This window comes from Gymnoscopelus braueri, assembly GCF_963280865.1.
Source record: "Gymnoscopelus braueri genome assembly, chromosome: 12".
In the NCBI taxonomy this organism is placed as follows: Eukaryota; Metazoa; Chordata; class Actinopteri; order Myctophiformes; family Myctophidae; genus Gymnoscopelus; species Gymnoscopelus braueri.
In genome coordinates this window covers 22,549,175-22,574,273 of record NC_137614.1, presented here as the reverse complement: position 1 = coordinate 22,574,273, position 25,099 = coordinate 22,549,175, and the positions used below count along the sequence as shown (strand labels likewise).

At 41.3% G+C, this 25,099-nt stretch overlaps 1 protein-coding gene across 3 annotated transcripts in view; it reads left to right on the top strand.

Annotated features, from left to right (window-relative positions):
• LOC308097488 (acetyl-coenzyme A synthetase, cytoplasmic-like) overlaps positions 1-11,771 on the top strand; it is a 28,275-nt gene extending 16,504 nt beyond the window's left edge. For 2 of the 3 annotated variants that reach the window (XM_080445283.1, XM_080445282.1), the window contains exons 9-20: positions 665-712; positions 3,003-3,140; positions 3,599-3,769; positions 5,138-5,271; positions 5,495-5,627; positions 5,730-5,786; positions 6,172-6,252; positions 6,461-6,569; positions 6,966-7,034; positions 7,692-7,868; positions 8,401-8,475; positions 8,639-11,771. In XM_080445283.1, coding sequence (XP_080301409.1) covers positions 665-712; positions 3,003-3,140; positions 3,599-3,769; positions 5,138-5,271; positions 5,495-5,627; positions 5,730-5,786; positions 6,172-6,252; positions 6,461-6,569; positions 6,966-7,034; positions 7,692-7,868; positions 8,401-8,475; positions 8,639-8,754 — 1,308 coding nt within the window. In that variant the 3' untranslated portion in view covers positions 8,755-11,771. The remainder of the gene's footprint in view (positions 1-664; positions 713-3,002; positions 3,141-3,598; positions 3,770-5,137; positions 5,272-5,494; positions 5,628-5,729; positions 5,787-6,171; positions 6,253-6,460; positions 6,570-6,965; positions 7,035-7,691; positions 7,869-8,400; positions 8,476-8,638) is intronic. The other variant, XM_080445284.1, reaches the window with a different exon arrangement.
• The last annotated feature ends 13,328 nt before the right edge of the window (positions 11,772-25,099 follow it).

The window sequence follows — 25,099 nt, the reverse complement described above, 5'->3', positions numbered from 1 at the left end:
AGGAAACTTGTGGATAGATGATATTGGAGCATATATCAGTGAATGTGTTGGGAAGGTGGTATGTAAAGATTAACAGTGCATGAAGACTTCTTTACCCTGACAAAGGAACTATTCCCCTTTTCATTACATATTATTTTGCTGTCATCTTATCCCAATAACATTCACCATTGCTTTGCTCCCATACCCCCTGCTTCCCAGTCATTCCCTGGAATCATTTTTCACTAGAACAATGCTGAAGCCATTTCATCTTAGCACTGGATCTTTTTATACTGTATATGTTCTTGGATCAGGCTGTCACTCATGTTGCACATTAATTGTCCCTCCAAAAGTGTCTTCAAACTATTCAAAAATCTCATTTATAAGGCACAGGGACTTTGCAAATAACCAACTGACTGCTTGTGCCCTGAAGCTTTTCAGATGGATCTAAATGTACAAACAAACCTGCTAGCCAAAACCTTTTGACTTTAGCCTAACCCCCAGAGAAGCTCACCTTGATTTATTTAAGTTGCACTTCTAAAACCTTGTTTCATTGTCATGATTACAGATGACATTGTGGCCGTGCTTCTTTCTCTTTGGGTTCATTCATGATTTTTGGTTTCTGACATAAACATTTTCCTCTCCTATTAACTCCTCCTTCCATTCATCCATCCATCCATCCCTGTAGCAGGAGAAGCAGACAGGGAAAGTAAAGAAAACACGCCCTGTTCCCCAGGTATTTTCACATTCCTCCCCTGCAAAGAAACTACTACTAACTCATTTATTTATTTAAAAGTGAAAATCCACTCCAGAAAGCAGAATTCACACCTATTACTCCTACGTGCTTCAGAAAACTGAATCATGACTGAATCATCTTGAAAAACTTGAAAATGTTTGTCTCAAGAACCTTGGACATTTCTATTGATGATGTCATAAAGAAACAAAACCTTGACCTTTTTCCAAATTTCAATTGATGATGGAATTAAGTATGCATTCTGTTTGTTGCGGTGGGTTTTGGGGCTAACACCTATCGTTCTTGGCCCTTTGTTAACACTCTTTTAAGTTTGTGTTCTTCTCGGTAGAGTTAAAAAAAAGATCCTTAGGGGTGTTTGATTTTCACCTGTGCTTGTCCCAGGTGTTACGTGCACACAATGTAACACAACCTGTGACCAGCTGTCTCAAGGGTGGAGCTGTGTGTGTGTCTTTGCTAACTACCTAGCTATCTGGTCATTTCTCCCCACACACACACACGCACAAGCACACGCACACACAGTGAATCGGGGGTCTGTCATGTTTGTCTTGGCTTGTTAAGAATAGAATCAAATTCGATCACCATCATGCCTGGATAAGTTAATTTTAGTTTGTGATTTTATTAAAGCACAAATGAGTCACTGTTCTCACTGGATTTATTCAGCACCTGGTGGGATGACCAAGAATATATCCAGAGAAAATATAATGATAGTGCTTTGTACAAAAGAAAATAAATGATGTGCCGATTCACATTTTGTATAGATTCATACTTCTGTGTTCATACAAAGTCTTACTCTTTACAAAATGTTCACTTAATCTTGTATCAAGAAACAGGTGACTGACCCCTTATTCTCACTGTTTATCAGAAAAATAGGTTATTAGTTTACCATTTGTCTCACGGACCAGAGGTGAACTCATGTGTTCTCCTTCAGCAGCCAGATAATCTGTCTGAAGAACTTGGCGCCTTGCCTGACCTCCCTATACCATATTATAAATTCCACAACCTGCTCTCTGGCACAGTGGGTTTATGTCATAGACTGTAAAATATATGGACTAAGGGATCCATGACGTCACCCATCGGTTTCTTCCGAAAAACCACCCTATTTGAAATGAGGGAAAGTATATTTGTTTTATAGCTGAATGAAAGAACACAGGGCTCCATCACACTTTTTAAGGTGAATATGATAAGTTGGCTCTGTTACATTTTAGCCTCTAACCCTGAGAACAGCATTGTGGGAAATGTATTTCTGTGTGAACGATGGCGAATTGGGATCAGAACTGGGGCGAGCTGCTAATCAAACAGAAGCCACTCGGCTCTCTGGGTTTGATCAATATTGTCTGCCACATAAAGTACCAATGGGACTAAAACAAGCACTCAGTAATTGTTATGAACCCTGAACTCCCATTTGTTTCTTGTCGTGATCCTATCTGTCTCTGCTGCCTTGTGGTATCTTATCCCCTTAATTTACTGTATACTCCCTCATATGACGGTGTCACTTGCGAAAAATAGCAGTGTTTGTAGTTAGGCTATTTTTGGCGAGCAACAGGTCATACGATGAAGTATAAATTAGGCTTTAGTCACACCCATGATTTCACAACATGTTCGCCCCCGTTCTGATTGACTCGTATGGAATAAGTTACAATGACCTGCTTGTATGTTTGTAACTTTTCCAACTCCAACCTGATTCGCTCTCATGCACAATCACTGTAGTCACTTTAGTCACACTTTCTTCACTTTTTGTTTTGTTCACTTCACTTCTAGTGACAGTAGCTAGAGAGGCATGTCTGTTTTCAAACTAACGTTTTCTCTCTCACTCTTGGTTTGTGTTTTTCACAATGTAGAGACATTTAGTTGTTTTGACTGTTATGCATTCTCTATTAATAATTGGTCATTCATGACCATTATTATATTGTTTTGAGTCATTCTCTGCTGCTTATATTAGTTTTTCTGCCTCTTGTCTGTTTGTAAATGTATTTATTTATTTGTACACGTATTTCTGTATACTACTTCTGTATTCTGTCTGTTTGTGTTATCTGTACATGTGTGTCTGCTTACCTTGCTTAATCTATGTGTGTGTGTGTGTGTGTGTGTGTGTGTGTGTGTGTTTGTGTGTGTTTGTGTGCGTGCGTGCGTGTGCGCATGCATTCATGCGTGTGCATGTCTCTGATTATGTTGTGTGTGTGCATTTTGTGTGATTGCATACATCTCTGTGTGTGCATGAATCTGTGATTGTGATTGCATGTGTTTGTGTGTATGTTTGTGTGTATTCTACCAGGTTCCATGGAACCCAGAGGTGGATCTGTGTTGGCACACTTTGGTGTGTGACGCATCAGATGAGTGTGAACCAGAGTGGTGTGACTCTGAAGACCCTCTATTCATTCTCTATACCAGTGGCTCCACTGGAAAACCTAAGGTACATAACACGCCACACACACACACACACACACACACACACACACACACACACACACACACACACACACACACACACACTACGGATGGGACGATCTGCAAGCTCTCAACGCGTTGCGAGCTTGTAGATCTGCTATTGATTTGTGTAGAGTGAAATAAGAGCGTATCAAATACGCTCTTTCCAGGTCCGTTTTTTCCAGTATAGAGGGTTAAGTGGTACTGAATTTGCAGCTCAACAAAAGCTAATTCATCCTAGTGTATGATGGAGGACAATTTCACGATAAATAAAAATCTCTGTGATACGATTTATTGTGAGCGTTTTTTTATCACGATAAACGACAATAACGATTATCATCCCATCCCTGTCTCTCACGCACACACACACACACACACACACACACACACACACACACACACACACACACACACACCTAACCATACCTTATCTGTGTGGTTCAGGGTGTGCTCCACACGGTCAGTGGCTACATGCTCTACGCTGCCACCACCTTCAAACTGGTGTTTGACTACCAGCCTGATGACGTCTACTGGTGCACTGCAGACATTGGCTGGATCACTGGCCACTCCTACATCACCTACGGCCCACTGGCCAACGGGGCCACCAGTGTCCTGGTGAGTGGAGAGACCAGGGAGGATTTGTAGTCCGAAGCCCTGCTGGGATCATCGGATTTGAAGTACAGAGCTGTGATTGTGGGATGTGTAGTCCCACGCTGTGCATGGCAGTTAAAAACGTACATTGTGTGACTACAATGGGTCAGTCCAGAGCAAAGTAGTTTTTGAAAAAAATATATTTGATGAATAAATGAGTTTAAGCTGACTTCTATTCTATATCTAACTACTATTAACCAGTTAAACCCTATATACTTAATTTGCTGGGGTCCCCTGTGCTCTATTTTTGTCTGCTCCTTTTCTCCTCCACATCAGATCTATTTGCTGTAAAAAGGCGATTTCCATGTTCTCAACGTGTCGCAATGCATTGTGAACTTGTAGATTTGTTATTTTTGCCGAATGTTCGCCCCCAGAATAGGGACGCTAGGGTTCGTGTGGTTGAAGGCATTACTGTGTGTCATTAGTTTCAGATTAAGATAATGATGAAACATTGAGAATGGAGTGTACTTTTCCACGTAGCTGGGAGATAAGGCTGCTGCCCTCTGAGCCATTACCAGATCCTTAATTCATCTTAATGTCTGACATTTATTGCTCTGACATAATTTTGTCCTGGCCTCTGTATGAACCTTTGCCAGCAGGTGGCTCCTGAAACCACCACACAATGCTTATAGTTTGTGTTAAACCACAATCTGAATGCCCTGTAACATAATGCACAATATGCAGGTTGTGATGTATCCCTTGCTGGTACTATTTAGTAGGGCGGCTGACTGCACAATTAATTGAAAGCAATTGAAAAGAGTTATTTTAGGTTTCGCAATAATGTAATCGTGAAAGTTGGCAATTGCACAATGGTTAGTAACCAGAACAATGTATAACCCATCTCCCCATCCATCAGGCTCACAAAAGCACTATTTGGCCAAAGATATGAGATGAGCACAATAAACAACAGACATTGTATAGTATAAATAGTATCTAATTATTATTTTTTATCAATATTAATATAATCTCAGTCATAATCATGCAGCCTTACTATTAGAGAACCTGTGTTAAAAATCTTCTGTAGACTGAAGAGGAACATGAGCTGTAAAATGTTAAATGAGGTCCACAGCACCTTCACATGACTCAATCCTCTATACTGTAGCTCTGGTTCCCTACTCCAATCCACACAGTTTTTTCCCCCATTCTACCAGTACTACAGGTCTATTAAGCATGGAGGCCTAGATTGGACCAAGGAACTGCTATTCAGTAGTTCATATACCTGTCTTTTACTGTATGTCAGCGAGGTCATCTTGCTGATAAAATACCATGTTTGTTTTGCCAACACTTACCCTCCTTACATTTCTCATGAGAATGACGTGTGTGTGTGTTCAGTTTGAGGGCCTGCCCACCTACCCTGATGTGAGTCGCATGTGGGAGATCGTAGACAAATACCATGTGACCAAATTCTACACCGCTCCTACTGCCATCAGAATGCTGATGAAGTATGGCAATGATCCTGTGCACAAGTAAGACTGTCTGTTTGTCTGTCGAAGATCATCAAACTTGAACGTTGACTCAAATGTTGAATTAAGTAAATTGAAAGAGCTTCTCCAGTTATCAACATGATTTGCCTGCCAGCTCTTTTCTCCCTGGTATCATCTCGTGTCCTCTCTCCCTATTAATTTCTCTCTCTTTCTGTTCATCTCTTTCTGTCTCTATTAATTTCTCTTGCCCTCACTCTCTCTCCAGGTATAATCGTGGATCTCTGAAGGTGCTGGGTACAGTAGGAGAGCCCATCAACCCTGAGGCATGGCAGTGGTACTACAACGTGGTGGGAGACCGCAGATGTCCCATAGTGGACACCTTCTGGCAGACTGAAACCGTTAGTACTATTCTAGATTAAAACCTTTATTGTTATATTTATTGTTTCTTCTGTAATCAGTCGGAGGGTTAAATAGACTCTGCTGTCTGTCTTGTTTCTCAGGGTGGACATGTGTTGACTCCTCTACCTGCAGCCACGCCCATGAAGCCAGGCTCAGCTGTAAGTATATTCTGTTATTGGCACACTGGTGCCCTGCTGTACAGCGACTGCAGTTTACTAGAGAGATCCCCCAACCCTGACAATGTTAGTGCCCTACTATACCCATTGAGCCACATTGAATCATGATTAATACAGAGTTTTGGTTTCTGCTACTATCAGTTTCTTTATCGTTAGCTTTATTTACACAATGCTAAAGTGATTACGTGAAACAACAAAAGCACAGAAAGATGAGAGACCCAGAAGCATGCTGACATCTCACCTCAAACATAGCCAACCAATCTAACAAGAAGTAACAAGAAGAACATGTCATAAAGGAGCAGACAGGGATGAATGAACGATAAATGAACGATAAATGATGGAACCGTTTCCTCCTCTCCTGTGTCAGACCTTCCCTTTCTTTGGCGTGGTGCCCGCCATCTTGAATGAGTCGGGGGAGGAGCTGGAGGGACCAAGCGAAGGATACCTGGTGAGGACAATTGTGTTGTAAACCTGAGCATTATGTTTGTCTATCTCTCGTCGTGTTAAGCCTGAGTTATAATTAGGTGCGCACAGACGATAGCAGATCTACAAGCTCACAACTAGTCCATACAGTATGTACAACTTTGTGCCAAAGCAGTGCAGGTCCAGGTGTGTAATCCATGTCCAGAATGTGACGACTGTATGTGTTTGTCCAGGTATTTAAGCAGCCTTGGCCTGGTATAATGAGGACGGTGTACGGGAACCATCCCAGGTTTGAGACCACCTACTTCAAGAAGTTCCCTGGTTACTACGTCACTGGAGACGGTGAGGAAAACAGGGAGACATACCTGTGAAAACATGGCATAGTAAGCTGCGGTTACAGTCCAAGAAAATGCACACACATCCACATAAAACTAAAACGGGTGCAGGACAAAAAAATAGTACTTGAGAAAAGATAGGCTTTCCACACACTGTTTTAGATGCTCCCAAATTAAACATTTGGGTACATGTGAGCTGCTCTTCTCTCTTATATATATATTTTTTTTTACTAAAATCTAAACTTTCTTAGCAGAACACATCAGTATGAAGATCTAATCCAATCTGTCCATTCTCATCCAAGAACAACACAATGCATTTAGTCATGGAAACGGTTTAAGAACAGAATGGAAGTGTATATTGATGATCAATATCTAGTATTTAACTGCTTGTTTGATCCTGCAGGTTGCCGTAGAGACAAGGATGGCTATTATTGGATCACAGGGAGGATTGACGACATGTTGAACGTCTCGGGTAAGCTTCCTGATTGGACAGACCGGACTTGGATATGTGTTTGTCTGGGCCGTAGACTGTAAAAAAGAATAGACAAAGTGACACCATTGGTTTCTACAGACCCGTTTTGAAGCCTGTTTTTCAGCAATTTCAAATCCGGCATCTTTCTATATCCGGTCCGAAATGCTACCGTAAATCAATGCTATTGGCTGCAACCGCAGCGAGGGTGGGTCTTCACTCGGTAGAACCAGTAGAAACCCTAGAAACATACCCTACTTTATCATTCATTTTAAAAGTAATGGGACCATAATTTACTAAACACATATCATGATGATTTAAAAAAGACTTTAAAGTAGCGATTGAAAACATAAAGTGTTAATGGAAAGGTTTACTAAGGTAATAAAATCAAGTACCAAATTGATGTCCATTTGGTAAATTTGTACTCTCCAACACTGAGGATTTTACTGTGTACTCATTCTCTCTGTACTCTCTCTGTATATACTCTCTCTCTCTCTGTACTCTCTATATACTGTACTCTCTCTCTCTGTACTCTCTATATTCTCTCTCTCTCTCTCTCTGTACTCTCTATATACTCTCTCTCTCTGTACTCTATATACTCTCTCTCTCTCTGTACTCTATATACTCTCTCTCTCTGTCTCTCTGTACTCTCTCTCTCAGGTCATTTGTTGAGTACAGCGGAGGTAGAGTCGGCGCTGGTAGAACACGAGGCTGTAGCAGAAGCAGCGGTGGTGGGCAGACCTCACCCGGTCAAAGGAGAGAGTCTGTACTGCTTCGTAACGCTCACTGATGGAGTCACCTACAACATCACACTGGAGGCAGAGCTAAAGAGACAAGGTGTGTGTGTTTGTATGAATGTAGTCTTACAGTATACTGTTTACACACAATAGGGCATAGCAGTGGCGGCCATTTTCTGGTTCCACTTCAAAATAGTCAATGCATTTTTCCCATTGACATTTCCAAAAATATTTATATCAATTCATTTAAGCCTAGAATCAAGGCATCCAGGGTCCTGGCGAATCACGGATTCAAAAATTTTTTTCTGTTATTTTATTTTATTTTTAATTATATGATATACTATATTTAATAAATACCCTTTGTTTTGCCGTTTTCAAAAACGTTTTTTTCACAGAATCAAACGTTTTATGGTCATGATTCACCAGGACCCTGGATGGCTTGATTCTAGGGATAAAATAATTGATATAAATATTTTTGGAAATGTCAATGGGAAAAATGCATTGACTATTTTGAAGTGGAACCAGAAAATGTCCGCCACTGATATGCCCTATAAGCTTAGCGAAAACCACTGCATAAGGTTAGTAATATGTTTGTGTGTGTGTGATCAAACCATTTTCATTGTCTTTTCCAGTGAGGGAAAAGATCGGAGCCATTGCCACACCAGACTACATCCAGAATGCACCGGGCCTCCCCAAGACCAGATCAGGTCAGATTACAGTCTGTCAGTACATCGAGAACATTCAGTTGTTAATTGCATCGTGCAAATTATACAAATCAAATAACTCGTCCATCACAAACGCATATCCCTTCCCTCTCTCACTCTCACTCTCTCACACTCTGTCTCTCTCTCTCCCCCCTGCCTCCTCCAGGTAAAATCATGCGCAGGGTGCTGCGTAAGATTGCGTGCGGGGAGCGTGACTTTGGCGACATCTCCACGCTGGCCGACTCCTCCGTCGTAGAGCAGCTCTTCCAGAACCGCTGTTGACCTGCTGTGACACTGTCACACCACCAAGGGGCACCAAAACCACACACCCCACAGGGGAGGGGAACTCCGACTGAAGTTGCAAGCCAGTGGCCACACACACACACACACACACACACACACACACACACACACACACACACACACACGTCTCATGCACACAAGCAGGGAAGAAGAGGAAGGGGGAGAAAGGCAAGATGAGTGTAAAACATACAAACTTTGGGGGGTTCAGGCGTTGGGTAGAGAAAGCAGCCGTTAGATCAGTGGGTTCTCTGCTCTGGTCCTGGGGATTACTCCTGGTCTCCTATTCCACCAGGGATTTAATTACATTCACCTGGTGTCTACATCAGCCACTGATTTCAACTGGTAGCATAGAAGATCAGCAGTACTCCGGTTGTCTGTGACTGGAGGAGTTCAAGACCCACTGCTTTAGGTCTTGCTGTGCTGGAGAAGGTATTGTAGTACAGCCCTCTACCTTAAACGGTCCTCCATGTTTCTTAATAGAATGCTCCAGAAGTTTAAATGTGACTGGTCATTCATGTCTCCCCTTTCACAGAATGTCCCAGTTCAGGATTCAAACTGGTGATTTGAAGGTCATGAGGTCAGACTTCTCTAACCTGTAAACCACTGCCATCCAATTCCATCCAATAAATAGACATTAAACGCCGATATTTCCTGACCACAGAGACAGGGCCAAAAGTTAACCACTTTAACCCTGGCATCCCAATTTTGGGCATGTCATTATAAAAAAAAACTCAAATATTTCTAAATTAGCCGATCTACAAGCTCACAACGTGTCCCATCATGCCGCGTTGAGATCTTGTAGATCGTCTATTTCCGAAAGTGGTTAATGACTATCGGTGGAGAAAAGAGCTGACTCAGAATCAGTGTTACAATTCACTGTGTTTTCATTTCACTGCCTTTTAATTTATCTGAAGTTCTCGTCCATGGCCAACCGTCGCGAGAGAGCACGCAATCGGTCCAGTGTGTCGCTCATGGACACACTGGCCGCTTTTTTGAGGGTGATTTGAACCAACAGTATGACCTCTCTGTTTCAGTGCAGTCTCTTTAACTACTAGCGAGCTGTGACCCCCGTGCCCTCATTAAATACAGTGCTCTAGAGAGGAACAGAGGGTTGTTTCTGAATAGGGACGTCACATAGCTCCGCCAACCCACTTTTATTAAGGAAATTACCCTGTAGTTAATTTACTTAGCTACTCTACCTACTTCCCTCTTTGCTCGATGCCTGCGGTGGCCAATCGAGGCTCAGGGAGGGCTGAGTGCATTTTGTTTGAATTTATTCCAACCAGGCATTACCCTGCTCAGGTTATAGTAATTGTATTGAATCGTTGAGTCTACCTGACAAGCCAACCAAAACTCCTTGGACAAGAGGACATTCTTCCCCCTTTAATGTAGACGAGAAGTGCTGTCGATATTGGATTGAAATTACTTTGCGACCGTTAGGGTTGTCAAAAGGCAATACCATGTGTTTAAAATTATATGATTCCGTTAATAGTCCTATGCTACAAAGAACGAACGAGAAGCATTAAAAAAAAAGAAATTTCAACCCATGGCTGCACAGATGAACCAGTGAAGAAAATCACCTGGTCCTCAACCTGTGGATGTTATGTAACTTATATGTGCACATTTTCTCTTCCTTTTTATGGACCAGTCTGGCCTCAGTCGATTAATGTCCATCCATTCCTATGTATGAATTAAATGTATTCATACATTCAAATGTATTGCTTCAAAGTAAAGTATTAAATAATACTGTAGTGCTCAATATAACAAAACATACAATTCAAATAAATGTAAGATTTATACCATCAAGTCAAATTATAGACTTTCCTGTAGACAAAAAGAAAAGAAAAATAAAAAATATTTTTTTACCGTGGTATTGAAAGAGGTATTGAGTATTCTTTTTTTAATACACAAATATGATATTGAAGTTTAAAATTCTGGTATCGTGACAACCCTACTTTGCTTTACAGTTTAGGTAGTTTCATTGTATTAATGATTACCGGTAGTTATACTAAAGGCACTACACCAGGTGTTTTTACGCTCCTTCAGCCAGAGTGAGGCAAACAAGTAGGGATGCAACAGTTAATAACTGAACTAATCGATTTAATCCATTATAATTAAACTATTTTATTAAAATAATTATATTTTGGGGAAACATTTTGAAATGTTAATTGATTATAAACAAAATTATAGATTTTTACAATCTATTTTGGCGGGAAATTTTGAAATTCCTTTGTCACATTTTATTTATTTTTAAATAGCCAATCTACAAGCTGGGTCACGATGTGAGTTTGTTTATGAGTTTGTAGATCGAAACTTTTCATTATTTTTGCGCGACACCATTGTATGACAAAGTAACCGATTTAGATGATTATGAAGAACATTAGTTCATTGAAATGACCCTTGTGAAGCGTCTGGTTGGTTGGAATTGAAACCTTGCCTGCACTCAGCCGTCCATGGCACCTGACTGGACACTGCTGCTATGCCATAGTTCACTTAATGTACACTGACCATTAGTTAGAGCCTGACAAAGCTTTTAGTTTTACTTATTATTATTCTATTTTTTTATGTAGATTTGTTTTGGGGAGTCATCTCAATTTCTTTTTATTGTATTTCAGCTTTGATGTAGGACTTTTTTTTGTGTCTCCTGTCTTTTCGTCTCTCTCTGCTGAAGACTAAAGCTTAATTCATGATTCATCGCACAATGGTGTGGCTTGCTAGTCTGACACTCAGCCTGAATTTTCATTTCGTTTCACTCCATCATTCAGTCTGAAAGTCCTCTCAATGCAGCCGATTTCTGAGATGGGGGCGTGGCCAAAGTGGGACTCCACTATGAACCAACGCGATTGGTTCATACTGGATTATCCCGATCCCGATTCGTCATACAGATTTTCAACCGAGAAACACCAGCCTTCGACAGCGTCGCCAGACCCTGAATGCGAGGCAAACGATTCAGGGGGTGGAGCCAGGCTAGTGGCTTGCTGAAAAGAACCGATCTTCAGTTCTTTTTGGGAAGCACCACCGTTATACTATGGAGTATTGGGCCTGATTTGTACTTGGTCGCGCACCAAAAATAGGCAATCTACACATCTAAAATATGCTGCGAGCTTGCAGATGAGCTATTTCTTGCGCACAACAAAGTATAAATCAACCCTTAGTTAAGAGGCAGTTGGACTGTGTGTCCACTAGGCAACTCTCAGATCACTAGCTCTCACTCGAACCACTAGGCCACTCTAGGTTTCCCACTCTGTTTCCCCTACCATTGAAAACAATGGAAGGAATAAAAACATGGCTTACTGCCTTAAGTCCACGACATGTTGCATCTGGGACACGTGAGCTTGAATGTCTGCTATTTTCAGCATGCAACACCACCGTGCGACGGATCATAAATTAGGCATTAGCGGTTTGTCTCATTGTTGGTGGCTTAAACTGGAGACTGTCTCTGAAGCCTACCAAATCAACTCCTAGTAGAGAACAGGTTCACGTCACAGGTGACGTCCTTTTTTTTAAGGGTTTTAATGGGAATTAAACATAACACGACCTCAGAAACTTCTAGAACTGGTCCAAAAGCCGGAAAGGGAGAGACCATGTCCATGCTCTCAGAACTTGTGTTCAAAGGGCTGCATGTTTAGCTTTGATGGCCACGAGGTTCTCCAGTAATCTCGCTGGGTTTTCCTTGACAGAAGAGCCGTTTTCTGCGGCATCGGTGATGAAGTCCACCTGCAGACGTTTCCCAATGTAATCTAGATCAACCTCAGACTTCTGAAACTGTGCCTCCAGGTTTTCAACCATTGTCTCCATTTTAAAGGGATCTCACATGTGTTCATTGTCTTCACCCCGAACATTGTAAACATCAGTATGAACTAACCAGACAATTCAAAAAGATGAATCTTTTTTTAATTGTGTCTATAGGTCTGACATTATGTGAACTCTGTTTAATGTTTGCGCATAGAATAAACCCTCAACCTACTATCCAACATATCTAATACAACAACTATGTCAGATATGAATCACATACATTAGTGTTTATTAACTAATGGTGGCCACATTTATTCCTATAGTTGAATCCAGTTTTCAGCACAATTGACTTCCATCTTAATTCCAACTCCTGAGGCTTTTAGACTGGCAATATGACAATAAGAGGCAAGAAAATAACAGTGCTTTAAATCTAAGGGGACATTAAATCTAAGACAGGGTTCCCTAGCAGTAGTACTTCCAATTCCAGAGGTGCGCTAGAGCAGGGGTTCCCAAAGTCGGGGTCGACGGTGGGGTCGCGAAATTATTTTGGGTCATAAAAAAATAATTTAAAAAAATCAACAGAATGGATGAAATACAACCTAAAATGATTACAAATAGTACATTTTACCAGTTTAATACATTTCAAATGCGCACCGAACGTGCAAGTTTATGTGCATAAATTACCTCCAGGTTTAGGTGGGGTCGCGAGTCAATGGCCGCCTTATTTTGGGGTCGCGGGCTGAAAAGTTTGGGAACCCATGCGCTAGAGTACTACTCCATCAACAGGCACTAAAACATTAATGCTGGGAATATGGGAACACTTTAACCCTTGTGTGCCTCAGAGTTTGCACTGGGACGCTAGTTGTGGCTAGGGTTGGGATGCGGAACCGAAGGAACTGGATCCAACTTTGAGGAACCGGAATCGGTTCCATCACATTTGAAACCATTTCCTGAACTGGTTTTAAACACACTGTCAGCGCTGGTATGTGGACTTCACGTCTGCTATACAATTACGATATTAGTGGTTCTCAAACTTTTTAATGTCAAGCACCATCTAACAGTGAGAGTGTACAAATGGAACCAAATCGACCCTTACGGGTCCATTTGGTTCCATTTGTACACTCAGAGTTACAGACATGTAAGGGTCCATTTGGAACCCCCTATAGGAATCGTTTAAAGGGAACTGTTAAGGAATCGGACTGTTAAGAGGGAGTCGTTAAGGATCCGGAATCGTTAAAATCCTTAAGTATCCCAGCCCTAGTTGTGGCATTGACTATGAAGTCGGCAACCAAAATATCAAATGAAAGCCACAGGTTGAGGAACACTGCTGCATAAATCTATTCAGTTGATTTGGTGCATTTCTAAACTTTATTTTTGTTGTCTATTTTAATGTGTGTATTTGGAAAAAAATCAGAGCAGAAACGAATGACCTTGCAGAGGTTTATCTTCATCTTTTTATAATTTTCTTATTTTTATCTGTTGCTGTTCGTGTTTACGGTAAATGTGCCAACCTAACAATGAAACTGGGTGTAATTAAGCTTGTAATGGATGTGCGATATATTATATGTGTTGTGATAAGTAACTCTGAGGAAGGAAAGATATGTTAATTTTTTTTTTGTCTTGGCTTGTAGTTTTGCCATTCATCTTCCATTTCAAATTGTTTCCGTTGGTCCCTTTGTATCAAAGTGTAATGCAATGACAGTAAAGAGACATGACTACTACCTCCACTGCAACCGTGTCACTTCTGGTGTCAACTTCTTTTTTATTAACTAATTTGTTTTTGTGTCATATTCATAATAGTCATTTAACTGATGCTGTCCTCAAGGGAGGAGGGAAGGGTCAAATGATTGAAACAGTTTTGATCACATGTGCTATTACTGGGGACTGGCCATAAGGTGGCAGCATTGTAACGGTAGAAAAACACAGTTGTGTGTTTGCTTTGTCACAGGGGTCAGCACAGGATCCAATAACATCATTTAGAAACAAAAACGACTGACTAACACATTATCTCATAGTGGGCACTATAAATGAAAAAATAAGCAACAGACAATAACCCATAGATTGGGTGCTATCTTCATTTGAAAGTAAAAAATAAAAAAAAAGTACTCCCATTTTCAACCGATCTTTATATAATTGGTCCTCACTAACGCTCTTTGTAATATGGTACCATTTTTGTCTACCCGGTCTTTGTCTCAGAAGAGGGCTGTGGACAGTTCAGAAACCTGCCTACCAGTGACATCATCGATGAGGAATCCAAGCTAATAAAAACTGCTGGCTTTCTATTCATGGAAAGTTTGCATGCTATAATGGAAGCCATTGTTCTCATGTTAATAAAAAACATTTAATAAAACTAATTAAATCTTGTTTGAAAAAAAAAACTAACCTGCCTAACGATGTCACTGGTAGGCGGGTTTCTGAACTGTCCACAGCCCTCTGAGAGACTGAGTAGAAAAAAATGGTACCATATTATGAGCATTGGTGATGACCAATTGTATGAAGATAGGTTGAAAACTGGTGAAGACCTTAAAGTTTAGTCAATTTATTCAGGCCAGGGTTCTCTTGGATGTGCCAACACTTAATAATTTAGCCATTTGGCCAGAGGATTTTCTTTCTAGAAGTTATCATTTTGCTCAGTTTCCTCTGCAGACATAGACCTTAAAATTTTAAATGTTGAGATGTGGTTTCAACCCATCAAGTCAGTGGTTAGTGCAGAAATAGACAGCTCTGAACCTCAGTACTTTAGAGCCTTTTCAATCTTTATCCGACATGTTGGCATTCTATTCCTACTGTAAGTCAAGATTCTATTCTTTTTTCAAAGTTTGATGTTTTGTGGACTCATGGTGCCTGCTGTTTATTGTGTTTTCTGTCCTGATTATTTGTCGAAACATTCAAATGTTTTTGATCACACTATTAATACAGTATGTGTCTACCTGGAAAGTAGAAAGGAACTGCATTATAAAGCAGTGTCACCACTAGAGGTCAATTGTTAGCTTGTTGTCATAATAATTGATGAATTAATCTATATCTAAACCCACTTAGATGCTTCCGCCTTTTATTGTATTATTATTAATAACCAAAACCGAACAGTTCAACAGCTAATGAATGCTGTATCAAAGAGGGACAGAAGTAATCAGTTATTGTATTTAAGTAGGAGCAGGTGTGGTGGTATGACAACTGGAGTCCAGTACACATCTCATAAATTTGATGACCGGTTTTGACCATGTGGGTTCTTTCATTATTTATGTTGTCAAAACACTTCATTTTATGAAGTGTTTCTCGCTTTTTCAGGGACTGGGCTTTAACAAGTCATTATCTCATTGTAACTTTGCATACTGCAAACTGCTCCAAGACAAGAGCTTTTTGAGCTTCCCCCTGGGACATGGGCTTTCAAAACGCAGGCTGCTTTTATGCATTTCGTTTTCACTTGCTTCTTCCATGTTTCTTAAGCAGGAGAGCTGTGTTAATGGTTTGTAAGCACAAAGTTTAAGTTTAAGTTTTCAAATTTCCAATCTAAATTCTACAAGGTCAAGTATTTCGGTCTCACTTGCGTCTTCCATGCCAATGTGACACAAGTGATCATGTCAGAGGATTATAAACCAAAGGTTCTATCTGTTTGAAACAACTATGAAATCAAACTGATGCAATAAAAATAAAAAAACAGACATCGAATCAGACTGTTGCCAGGAAGAAAACAAAATGAACTCAAATAATAGATAAATCAAGTGCCTCAATAAAATCAAACAAATAATACAAAACTGTGGGGAAAAATCTTTCACTGAAGACCACACAATAGAATTAGTTGAGTGTATGCAGTGGTAAACCTTATAAATCAGTGATTGTGTGTTCAAAACTCAGATTGAGAAGTCTCTTGGTTCCAAAAAGGATGGTTTCTTTCCTCTATGTTTGTGCCTGGCTCTAATCCAGTGTTTCTCAACTTTTTTGGAGCCAGTGCCCCCCTATCCAAAATCCAGGTCCCTTTTATTGGCACACACCAATAAACGAACGCTTACGCGTTTTGACTATGAGCCTCTGATGAAGGCTTCATCAGACTACTTTTGATATCTGTATACTGGATTTGTCTCTAGCACTCCACTGAGAAAACCCATTGTTGATGCGCAACCTATTTTTCTTATTTAATCATCAGTATCATGGTTGCGAACGCGGAAGGAGGCGCGGCGCCTCTGACCAAGTGGAGCTTACTATGGGTGCGTTCGGAAATACAGCACTGAGCGCACTGGCCAATACAAACTAATAGGCGAGTGCGCTCCGGTGCGCAATATCCGAACGCACCCTATGTCACCGTGCTTGGGTTGTGTGTGTGTGTCTCTGTCCGTCTGTGTTCACGTTTCATTGGCTCGCGCCCCCATGTGACTCGAAACTCCGTGCTGAAATGCCTGCAGCTGCACTGCCTGTATACAGCCGCCTGAGTGCGCCAGAGTGCACTACTACAGTGTGGTTGAAATATAGCAGCCACAGTCAATCTGTGTTCGCTTCCAGCGTTCGCGCGTCTTACTTGTCAGTATCATGGTCAGTATCATGTCACATGACCAATTTGGCAATAAATAAATAAAAAAAGTGTGTGTGTGTGTGTGTGTGTGTGCGCGTGTGTGCGCGTGTGTGTGCGTGCGTGGTCATTAATATTCTATATTATACCTTCAAATTCATACTATAGAAAACAAAATATTATACTCCTGTATGTAAAAAGGTAATATTATACTATGTTGTCAGAAGGTTTGTCAATACTCTATGTCTTCCAAGAAATAGAATAGCATACTATGCTATAAAAAGGAAACTGTATACTTATCATACTCATAGCATTCCCAGCAAGCACAGTCAGGACCCGGACCAATCAGTGACGTCTCGATTGGGGCTAGATCAAGTCAAACCAAGACAAGTCAGATCTGGCCCAGAATATCACCTGATTTCAACCAAAATTAATCCTGACCACAAAAACGTCACTTCCAGGACGTCATCTAAACACATTTCTCATCACCCAAAATTGCTGTTCAAATGTCCATATGATGTCCCGGTGATGACGTCCTGTAAATGACGTAAAGATCATCCCCATATGGGCTGTGATCTGGCCTAGTCCTGAACGTCACCGGGGTGATGACCGGGCGTCATCATAACGTCATCATGACGTCATTGTGCTTGCTGGGTTAGTATACATCTCAAAAAAGATAAAGAAATCTGCTCAGCTAAGCTTGCTCTTCACAACTTACTGCTACTTTCTAAGGATTTGTCTTTTGTGTGTTTATCTTCCAAACTCAACTTGAACACTTCCAATAGTGGTGCTGGAACCAATAATCTCTATACATTCTACATTGTGGCTGTTTAGCCCATAGTGCCAGAGAGACTTGCTGGGTGTTGTTACGATATCATGAAAGAATTTCTATCTTTCATGTGGATGCCGTCTGTCTGTGGCTCATCTTAATAATGAAACATCTTTCTCAGGTTGGGTCTGGCTGTCAGTGTGGGTGGGTTGGAGTACATGAATTAAACATTAAGACCAACTGGAAGAAGACCTCTTACAGAACATTGCTGTATCTGGTCATCTTTACTCTCTCTCTCTCTCTCTCTCTCTCTCTCTCTCTCTCTCTCTCTCTCTCTCTCTCTCTCTCTCTCTCTCTCTCTCTCTCTCTCTCTCTCTCTCTCTCTCTCTTATTTTGATCTCTTTGTCACTAGTCCCCCCATTAATTGACTATCCATCTCTGTATTTCTTTCTTTTCCACATGATGCACACTCTACCCCCATCTCTATCTAGAAGCAGCACCTGCAGTACCTTTCTATTTATACAGGATTCCTCACATTAACTTTACATAAATACAGGCACCATGTTAAACATTTAAAGTATAGAGAGGTTTTCAGTGTGTCACTCTCTGACCGAGAGAGACAGAAAGAGAGAAGGGGGGGGGGGCGGTGAGTGAGTGGTATGTCCCCTAGACTAGAGACCCCTGTTCATGTTGTACACACGCACACACAAATAAAGTGTGTGTGACTGCATACTAGTGCGTGTGTGTGTGTGTGTGTGTGTGTGTGTGTGTGTGTGTGTGTGTGTGTGTGTGTGTGTGTGTGTGTGTGTGTGTGTGTGTGTGTGTGTGTGTGTGTGTGTGTGTGTGTGTGTGTGTGTGTGTGTGTGTGTGTCAAGTCAAGTCAAGTTAATTTTATTTGTATATCAGATTTCATACGGAGTAAAAAAAAAGCACTCAATGAGTTTCACATTAACAGAGAACAAAATGGTTATACAAATACGTATCTGGGTGGTATAGAGGTAAATCACTTAGCCACCACTGTAGAGATCCGGCTTGATTCCTGACGGCAGTTCCTCTCTTATAGCTGGACGCTTCAATGAACACAATTGGCAGTGTTCACAGGTAGTAAGCTGGGGATTGTGTCCTTGTCTGTGACAGGAACCACAGAAGACATGTGTGTGTGTGTGTGTGTGTGTGTGTGTGTGTGTGTGTGTGTGTGTGTGTGTGTGTGTGTGTGTGTGTGTGTGTGTGTGTGTGTGTGTGTGTGTGTGTGATAGGCAGAGTGATGCTGAGCTGGACATTTTTCTCCCAGTCAGGCTAGCTATTATGGTCTCTGGGATCTGGTGGCCTTCAATCTATGTTCATTAACCTGAATCAATGTTGAACACTCCCTCCCTCCCTCCCTCCCTCTCTCTCTCTCTCTCTCTCTCTCTCTCTCTCTCTCTCTCTCTCTCTCATTTTCTCTCTCTTTCTCCTTCTCTCCTCTGCTTTCACGATTTAGTTTCTCCCATGTTTTCTCTCAATCAATTTCTCACCCACTCCCCCCCTCTCTCTCTTATCTTCACAGAGATGGAGAGACAGACAGGGGAGAAGAGAGAGAGAGAGTAATACAAATGGGTTCGTTTTGAGATAGGAGTTCTGCCATGCCTTCCGTAAGATTGACCCATCTTCTATACCTGTTTTGATTGGTGGTGACACACACACACACACACACACACACACACACACACACACACACACACACACACACACACACACACACACACACACACACACACACACACACACACACACACACACACACACAAACACACACACATAACACAAGCACAGATCCATATCTTTAACCTCAGTGCCTTCTAACTGTCTGACGGTGCAGTTAACATGGCATCCAAAGCTCCTGACCTCATTGTAGATCTATAAACTCTACTTCAGTGGTTCCCAACCTTTTCTGGTTCAGGGCCCACTTGAAAGTCTTGAAAGCATCCGCGGCCCACCCATCTGACCCCTTAACAGAGCAGCCAATCATTGCGTTCTCAGAGCATGTTTATTTTAATTTAACGATCGATCAACACAGTTCGCTGAAAATAGCCGATCGACAAGCTCACAACACGACGCGTTTTGAGCTTGTCGATCAGCTGTTTTCGGCGAAAGCTTTCCCCACAATAACAGAAAACAAAAAATACACTAGTATTGAGCCCTGAGGGACTCCAGTTACCCATATGGGGTTTAAGTGGTTAAACCCCAGCATCCGTATTGTGGAGAAAGCTTTCACTGAAAATAGCCCTGAGGGACTCCGCTCAACCATATGGGGTTTAAGTGGTTAAGTTCCTATTTATTTGTATCACATTGACAACACATTCTTCACGGTTTTAAAGAAAATATATCATGACATATTTTTTGGAACATGACTTCCATGACGTTATATTATCATTAAAGCCAATGATTTGGGGGTCCACACACAGTGAGGTATAATCACTGTTCTACTTGGACATGCACTGAAAGATGCTACAGTAGTTATACTATGCAGATATGTTGGTTACTTAATAATTATTTTGTTATTGTCTCCGCCAGGCCGAAGGCTGTAGCTGGACACTATGTTTTCGCCCCTGTCTGTCTGTCTGTCTGTCTGTGTGTGTGTCCGTCCGTCCGATCTCCAGCACCGTTGGACCTATCTGTGCACCAAACTGTGCACACACTCTCCCTGGAGGCCAGAGCAGAACCTTTACCCCAAATATTTCCCTTCGGCCCACCAGGGCCAAATAATATTAATTATTTATATTACTTCAGATTTGGTCCAAACATCACACAATTTTGAGTACAATTAGCCTCAAATAAATTCATTCTAATTCAGACATATTATTTCCTCAGTTTTTTGTATCTCATTTATAAGATACACAAAAATACAAACTTTCTATGATGGGTTGATATTATTGACTGGCTCATGATTGAATTAGCCATAATTAAAAAAGGTAACAGTTTAACCAGTTAAAGCTGTATTATGTAACTTGTGAATAAATGTTATGTTATGTTGCAATATAACTTATACTATCGGGCCTTTAGATCCTGTGTGACACAACCCTGTTTCTGGTCTGACACAAATTAAATTTCTCCCCTGGGCAAGCCTCCTGGTAAAAAAAATCAGAACTTATGCTAGAGAGACCCAGGTTCAAATCTGGGGTAGAAGTTAGAACAGGAAAGTTACATAGTGTAACTTTTAACTTAAGACTACCAGTCTTTGTTGTATCATGATTCATATTGAAACACACAGGGCTTTAACTCTGTGTGAGTGTAGACTCCTCCATCCTGGCCATCAGCTGCTCCACGTGGCCACTCGCTTGCCTAGTATAGTGGATCGCTCTTGGGCGATTTTTCCACATGAAGTCTGAGATCCACATGGGAGCCATTTCAGAACTAGAGCATAGATCCAGCATGCCCTTTGAATCAAATGGGAATTGAACCCAGCACTATGTTGTATCTACAGTACATCATAGTTTAACCTGCCTGAGGGATTTGAACCCAATTATATGCCTACAGATGTAAATCCATGGCACTAGCCCTGAGGAATACTGCACAGCCAAATCTTTGCTTGTTTATATGTAAATGCCCCTTGGAGAGAGAAAGAGAGAGAGAGAGAGAGAGAGAGAGAGAGAGAGAGAGAGAGAGAGAGAGAGAGAGAGAGAGAGAGAGGTAATTGATGAAAAAACAAACAGTGAATGAACAGGATGTGAGCAGAACAAGAATGAGAGCAGACAACGGTGGAAGAGGTCGATGGAGAAGGGTTTTGCATAGCAAAGGGGAATCGCCTTGAGGGGAGATTTCTCCCTTTTGCAACCATGCATGTGTTTGTTGGTAGAGGTTGCTGCAGGTGAGGTGGAAGGCAACCCGGGGCCTATTGCACGAAAGGAGAATTAAATAAGCCTGGATTTAAGTCAAATGCAGGTTTGACAAAGTCTGGTCCGTACAGCCTGGTTTATTCGGTTCCATGAACGCCAAGCCAGGCTGAAAAGGAGCGACTTTGTCGAGCTAGACCGTGTCAAGCCAGGATGGTAAAGCCAGGCTTCACATATTCCTATAAAAGACCATGAAAGTCGATCCTTGAACAGAATCCTTGAACTTGACCAATCATGGAGCCCAAAACCAGTGCAGCGTTCTTCTCTGTGGCTGAACAGCAGCACTGCAGAAGCTCATGGAACAGTGGCGTTCCCAGGAATTACATTTAGGGCAGGCGAGATTTCAGGGGAAACCAGCAAAATGAGGAATAATATAATAAAAGACTGTCTTGCTAATAAAGCGTCATGTCTCTAATTTTTTACAATGTATTTGATATTACCTTTATATTATTTAATAAATTATGCATGTCATCCTCTATATATTGTCCAGCAACCTTTATGTTAAAGGCGAAAAAAGATAGTAGACCTGTGGGGGCCAGATTGCTCAGACGTCAAGGTTCCTGTGCTGGGATTCGATCCCATGATCTTGTGGTCGGAAGAAGTCAAGAGCTCTACCGACTGAGCTATGGATAGAGCAGCCACACTAAAAGCAGAAATCATAATTTGAACTCCCACCCTCGCCAGGGTCAAAAACTTTATATTTGAAACGTTTTTGTAGATGAATGAACGGGTCAAAAATGGAGAAAGTGCAAACACCAGGTTGAAGTTCATCCATGATGGTCATGACAGATCCAGACTGCACTAGCGACTTGTTTACATTCGACCGCATGGCTCATTTGCATAAGACATTACCATATTGATTTTATCCCACTGTTGAGGGTTCGGGTTATGTTTTATATATTTTGTTTAAGACTTACAGTAGGCTGCCTTTCCCCACTGGAATACAGTGACTGATATGAATTAATAATATACTGGACCATACGTAAAAATAGATGTTTGAAGTTAACACCTCTCACTTTGACAGAATGACTGAATCTGCTATACATCCACTCATGATCAGGGTTCATTGGGTCATTATTTTGGAATGCATCAATACAAATATGCCATCATGAATAATGATGTTGTCAGTGCCGTTTATAAAGCCCTTCATTGACTTTTTTCAGCCAGCAGGTGTCGTGGCAACAACATGAGACCACTTACTACTGAGGTCTGACCTGGACTTCGTGTAAACGTCGTATGGACGGCGTATCGGCGTTGTATAAGATGTCTGGTTGGTTTTGGGTTTTTTGGTGGTTACGGAGGTCTGACTTGGACGTCGTATAGACGTCGTATGAACGGCGTATCGGCGTTGTTGTATGGACTCGGAAGTCAGTATTGCCATATTTTGTGAGAGTCTGGGAAAACAAGACCACAATAAAACCTACCTAATATAACCTACCTGCATATGCATCGCCTATTATTATATATATATATAATTATATATAAATAATTATTATAATGTGCAATATAATATTTTCCAAAAATAAATATTCACCGGGACCAAGATTCAAATCCACACATTTCTACTTGAGGAACCTCAGCTTTTCTCTTGCACCACCAGGCATTTCTGGTAATGTAGATGTTTGAACTTAACACCTCTCACCTTGACAGAATGATTGAGTCTGCAAATACATCCACTCATGATCAGGGTTCATTATGAGGGTTCATTATTTTGGGAAAAAAGTACAAACTTTGGCAGGTTACTAATCCTATACTTAAAACTAGAATTTCACCTTACTGAGGACAGATCTCTCCAGTGGAGAGTTTCCTGTGCTAAGTTTCGATCCCATGACCTTGTAGTCTGAAGTCAAGAGCTCTTCTGACTGAGCTACCCACGCACACTAAGTTTGTATATTTACATTCCATCAACATGATGGGTCATTCCCCCAAATTAATTAAAGGCATTTGGCTCATGCATTTTAGAAGTGGGCTTACTATCAGCAACAGCCAAGAACACAGGAGTCTATCTATCCCTGTAACATCACTAGACCCCAGGGAGCCAGATTGCTTTTCCAGGATTCGAACACATGACCTTATTGTTCAGAGGCTGAGCTCTTCCAACTGAGCTACCCAGACATAAGATGAACATGATGGGTCATTCCCCCAAAATAATTAAAGGCACTTGGCTCATGCACTTTACTAAAAATGTGGGTATAACCCTGTTGTCCTCCTGTCATCAGGTTTGTGCGGTGGGTAAAATCTCTCTCTCTCTCTCTCTCTCTCTCTCTCTCTCTCTCTCTCTCTCTCTCTCTCTCTCTCTCTCTCTCTCTCTCTCATGACTCTCACTCTTTCTCTCTTTCCCTCCCTCTCTCATTTTCTCTGTGAGAAGTGAGAATGCAAGACGCAATCGTCTTTAAATACAGTATTGCTCTTGTTAAGCTTGGCCTCCTATTTACTTCAATTCGGCAAATATTGGAATATTGCATCAGGAATGCGACGAAAACAAAACAAATCTCCATGAATTTATAGGCTTCATGGGATGAGTAACTGATAGGGAAAAAAAAGTTATTTTGGCGGTGAACTACTACCCCTTTAAATAAACACACACGCACGCACATATGCAAGCACGCACGCACTCACATATGCATGCATGGCACGCACACACACACACACACACACACACACACACACACACACACACACACAGTTTTATTCACCCTTCTGAGGTGTCAGTGCTACCCAAACAGGAAGTTTACTTTCTTTTCAAATGTCACTTGAGTGAGATCATTTCCTGTCTGTCCAACAGACAGCCGGCCGGCGGCGCCTGCCTGGTTCACAGTTGTTTTTGTTCGAAATGAAGAGAGAGGCGGGGTTGATTCAGAAACAAGACCTTTAAAAAAGACCTTTAAGAAACAGTGGGTTAAACAAATGGAGAGCAAGAGAACAGACATGAGCAGAAGAAACACATCATCTGACCTATAGTGAGACTCCCAGATGTTGACGTAGGAAGGGAGTGGAACCAAAAGGGGATTGGCTCCTACTGAAACCCACTGACCCCTCATATCAGTTCCACTTCTATGACATCATGTCGGTCAGTGAACATGTTTAATCCAAAGTATTTTCACAGTCGTGTGTATATTTTTAGTGGTTGTCCCTTTATGATATAAACCCTAACAATGACAGCGTTAATAGAGCATGTTCTTTAAATATCAAACTACAGATTAATGGCCCTTTTAAGCCTTATTAGCAGAAACCCAGGCTATGTGTAATCGGACAGTGAGAAACAAAAATAATCTTCGAGACAAACCATTTCCGGTCAAACACAGCTATAATTAAGGAGAAAACACGATGCATTCCTTTTCAACAAACATTTATTTGTGAATTCTATGACAAACAGGAGGCAATGACAATATTTCATTTTACAAGCTACATGGTTGAGAAAAAATACAACAACCCAACCCTTAA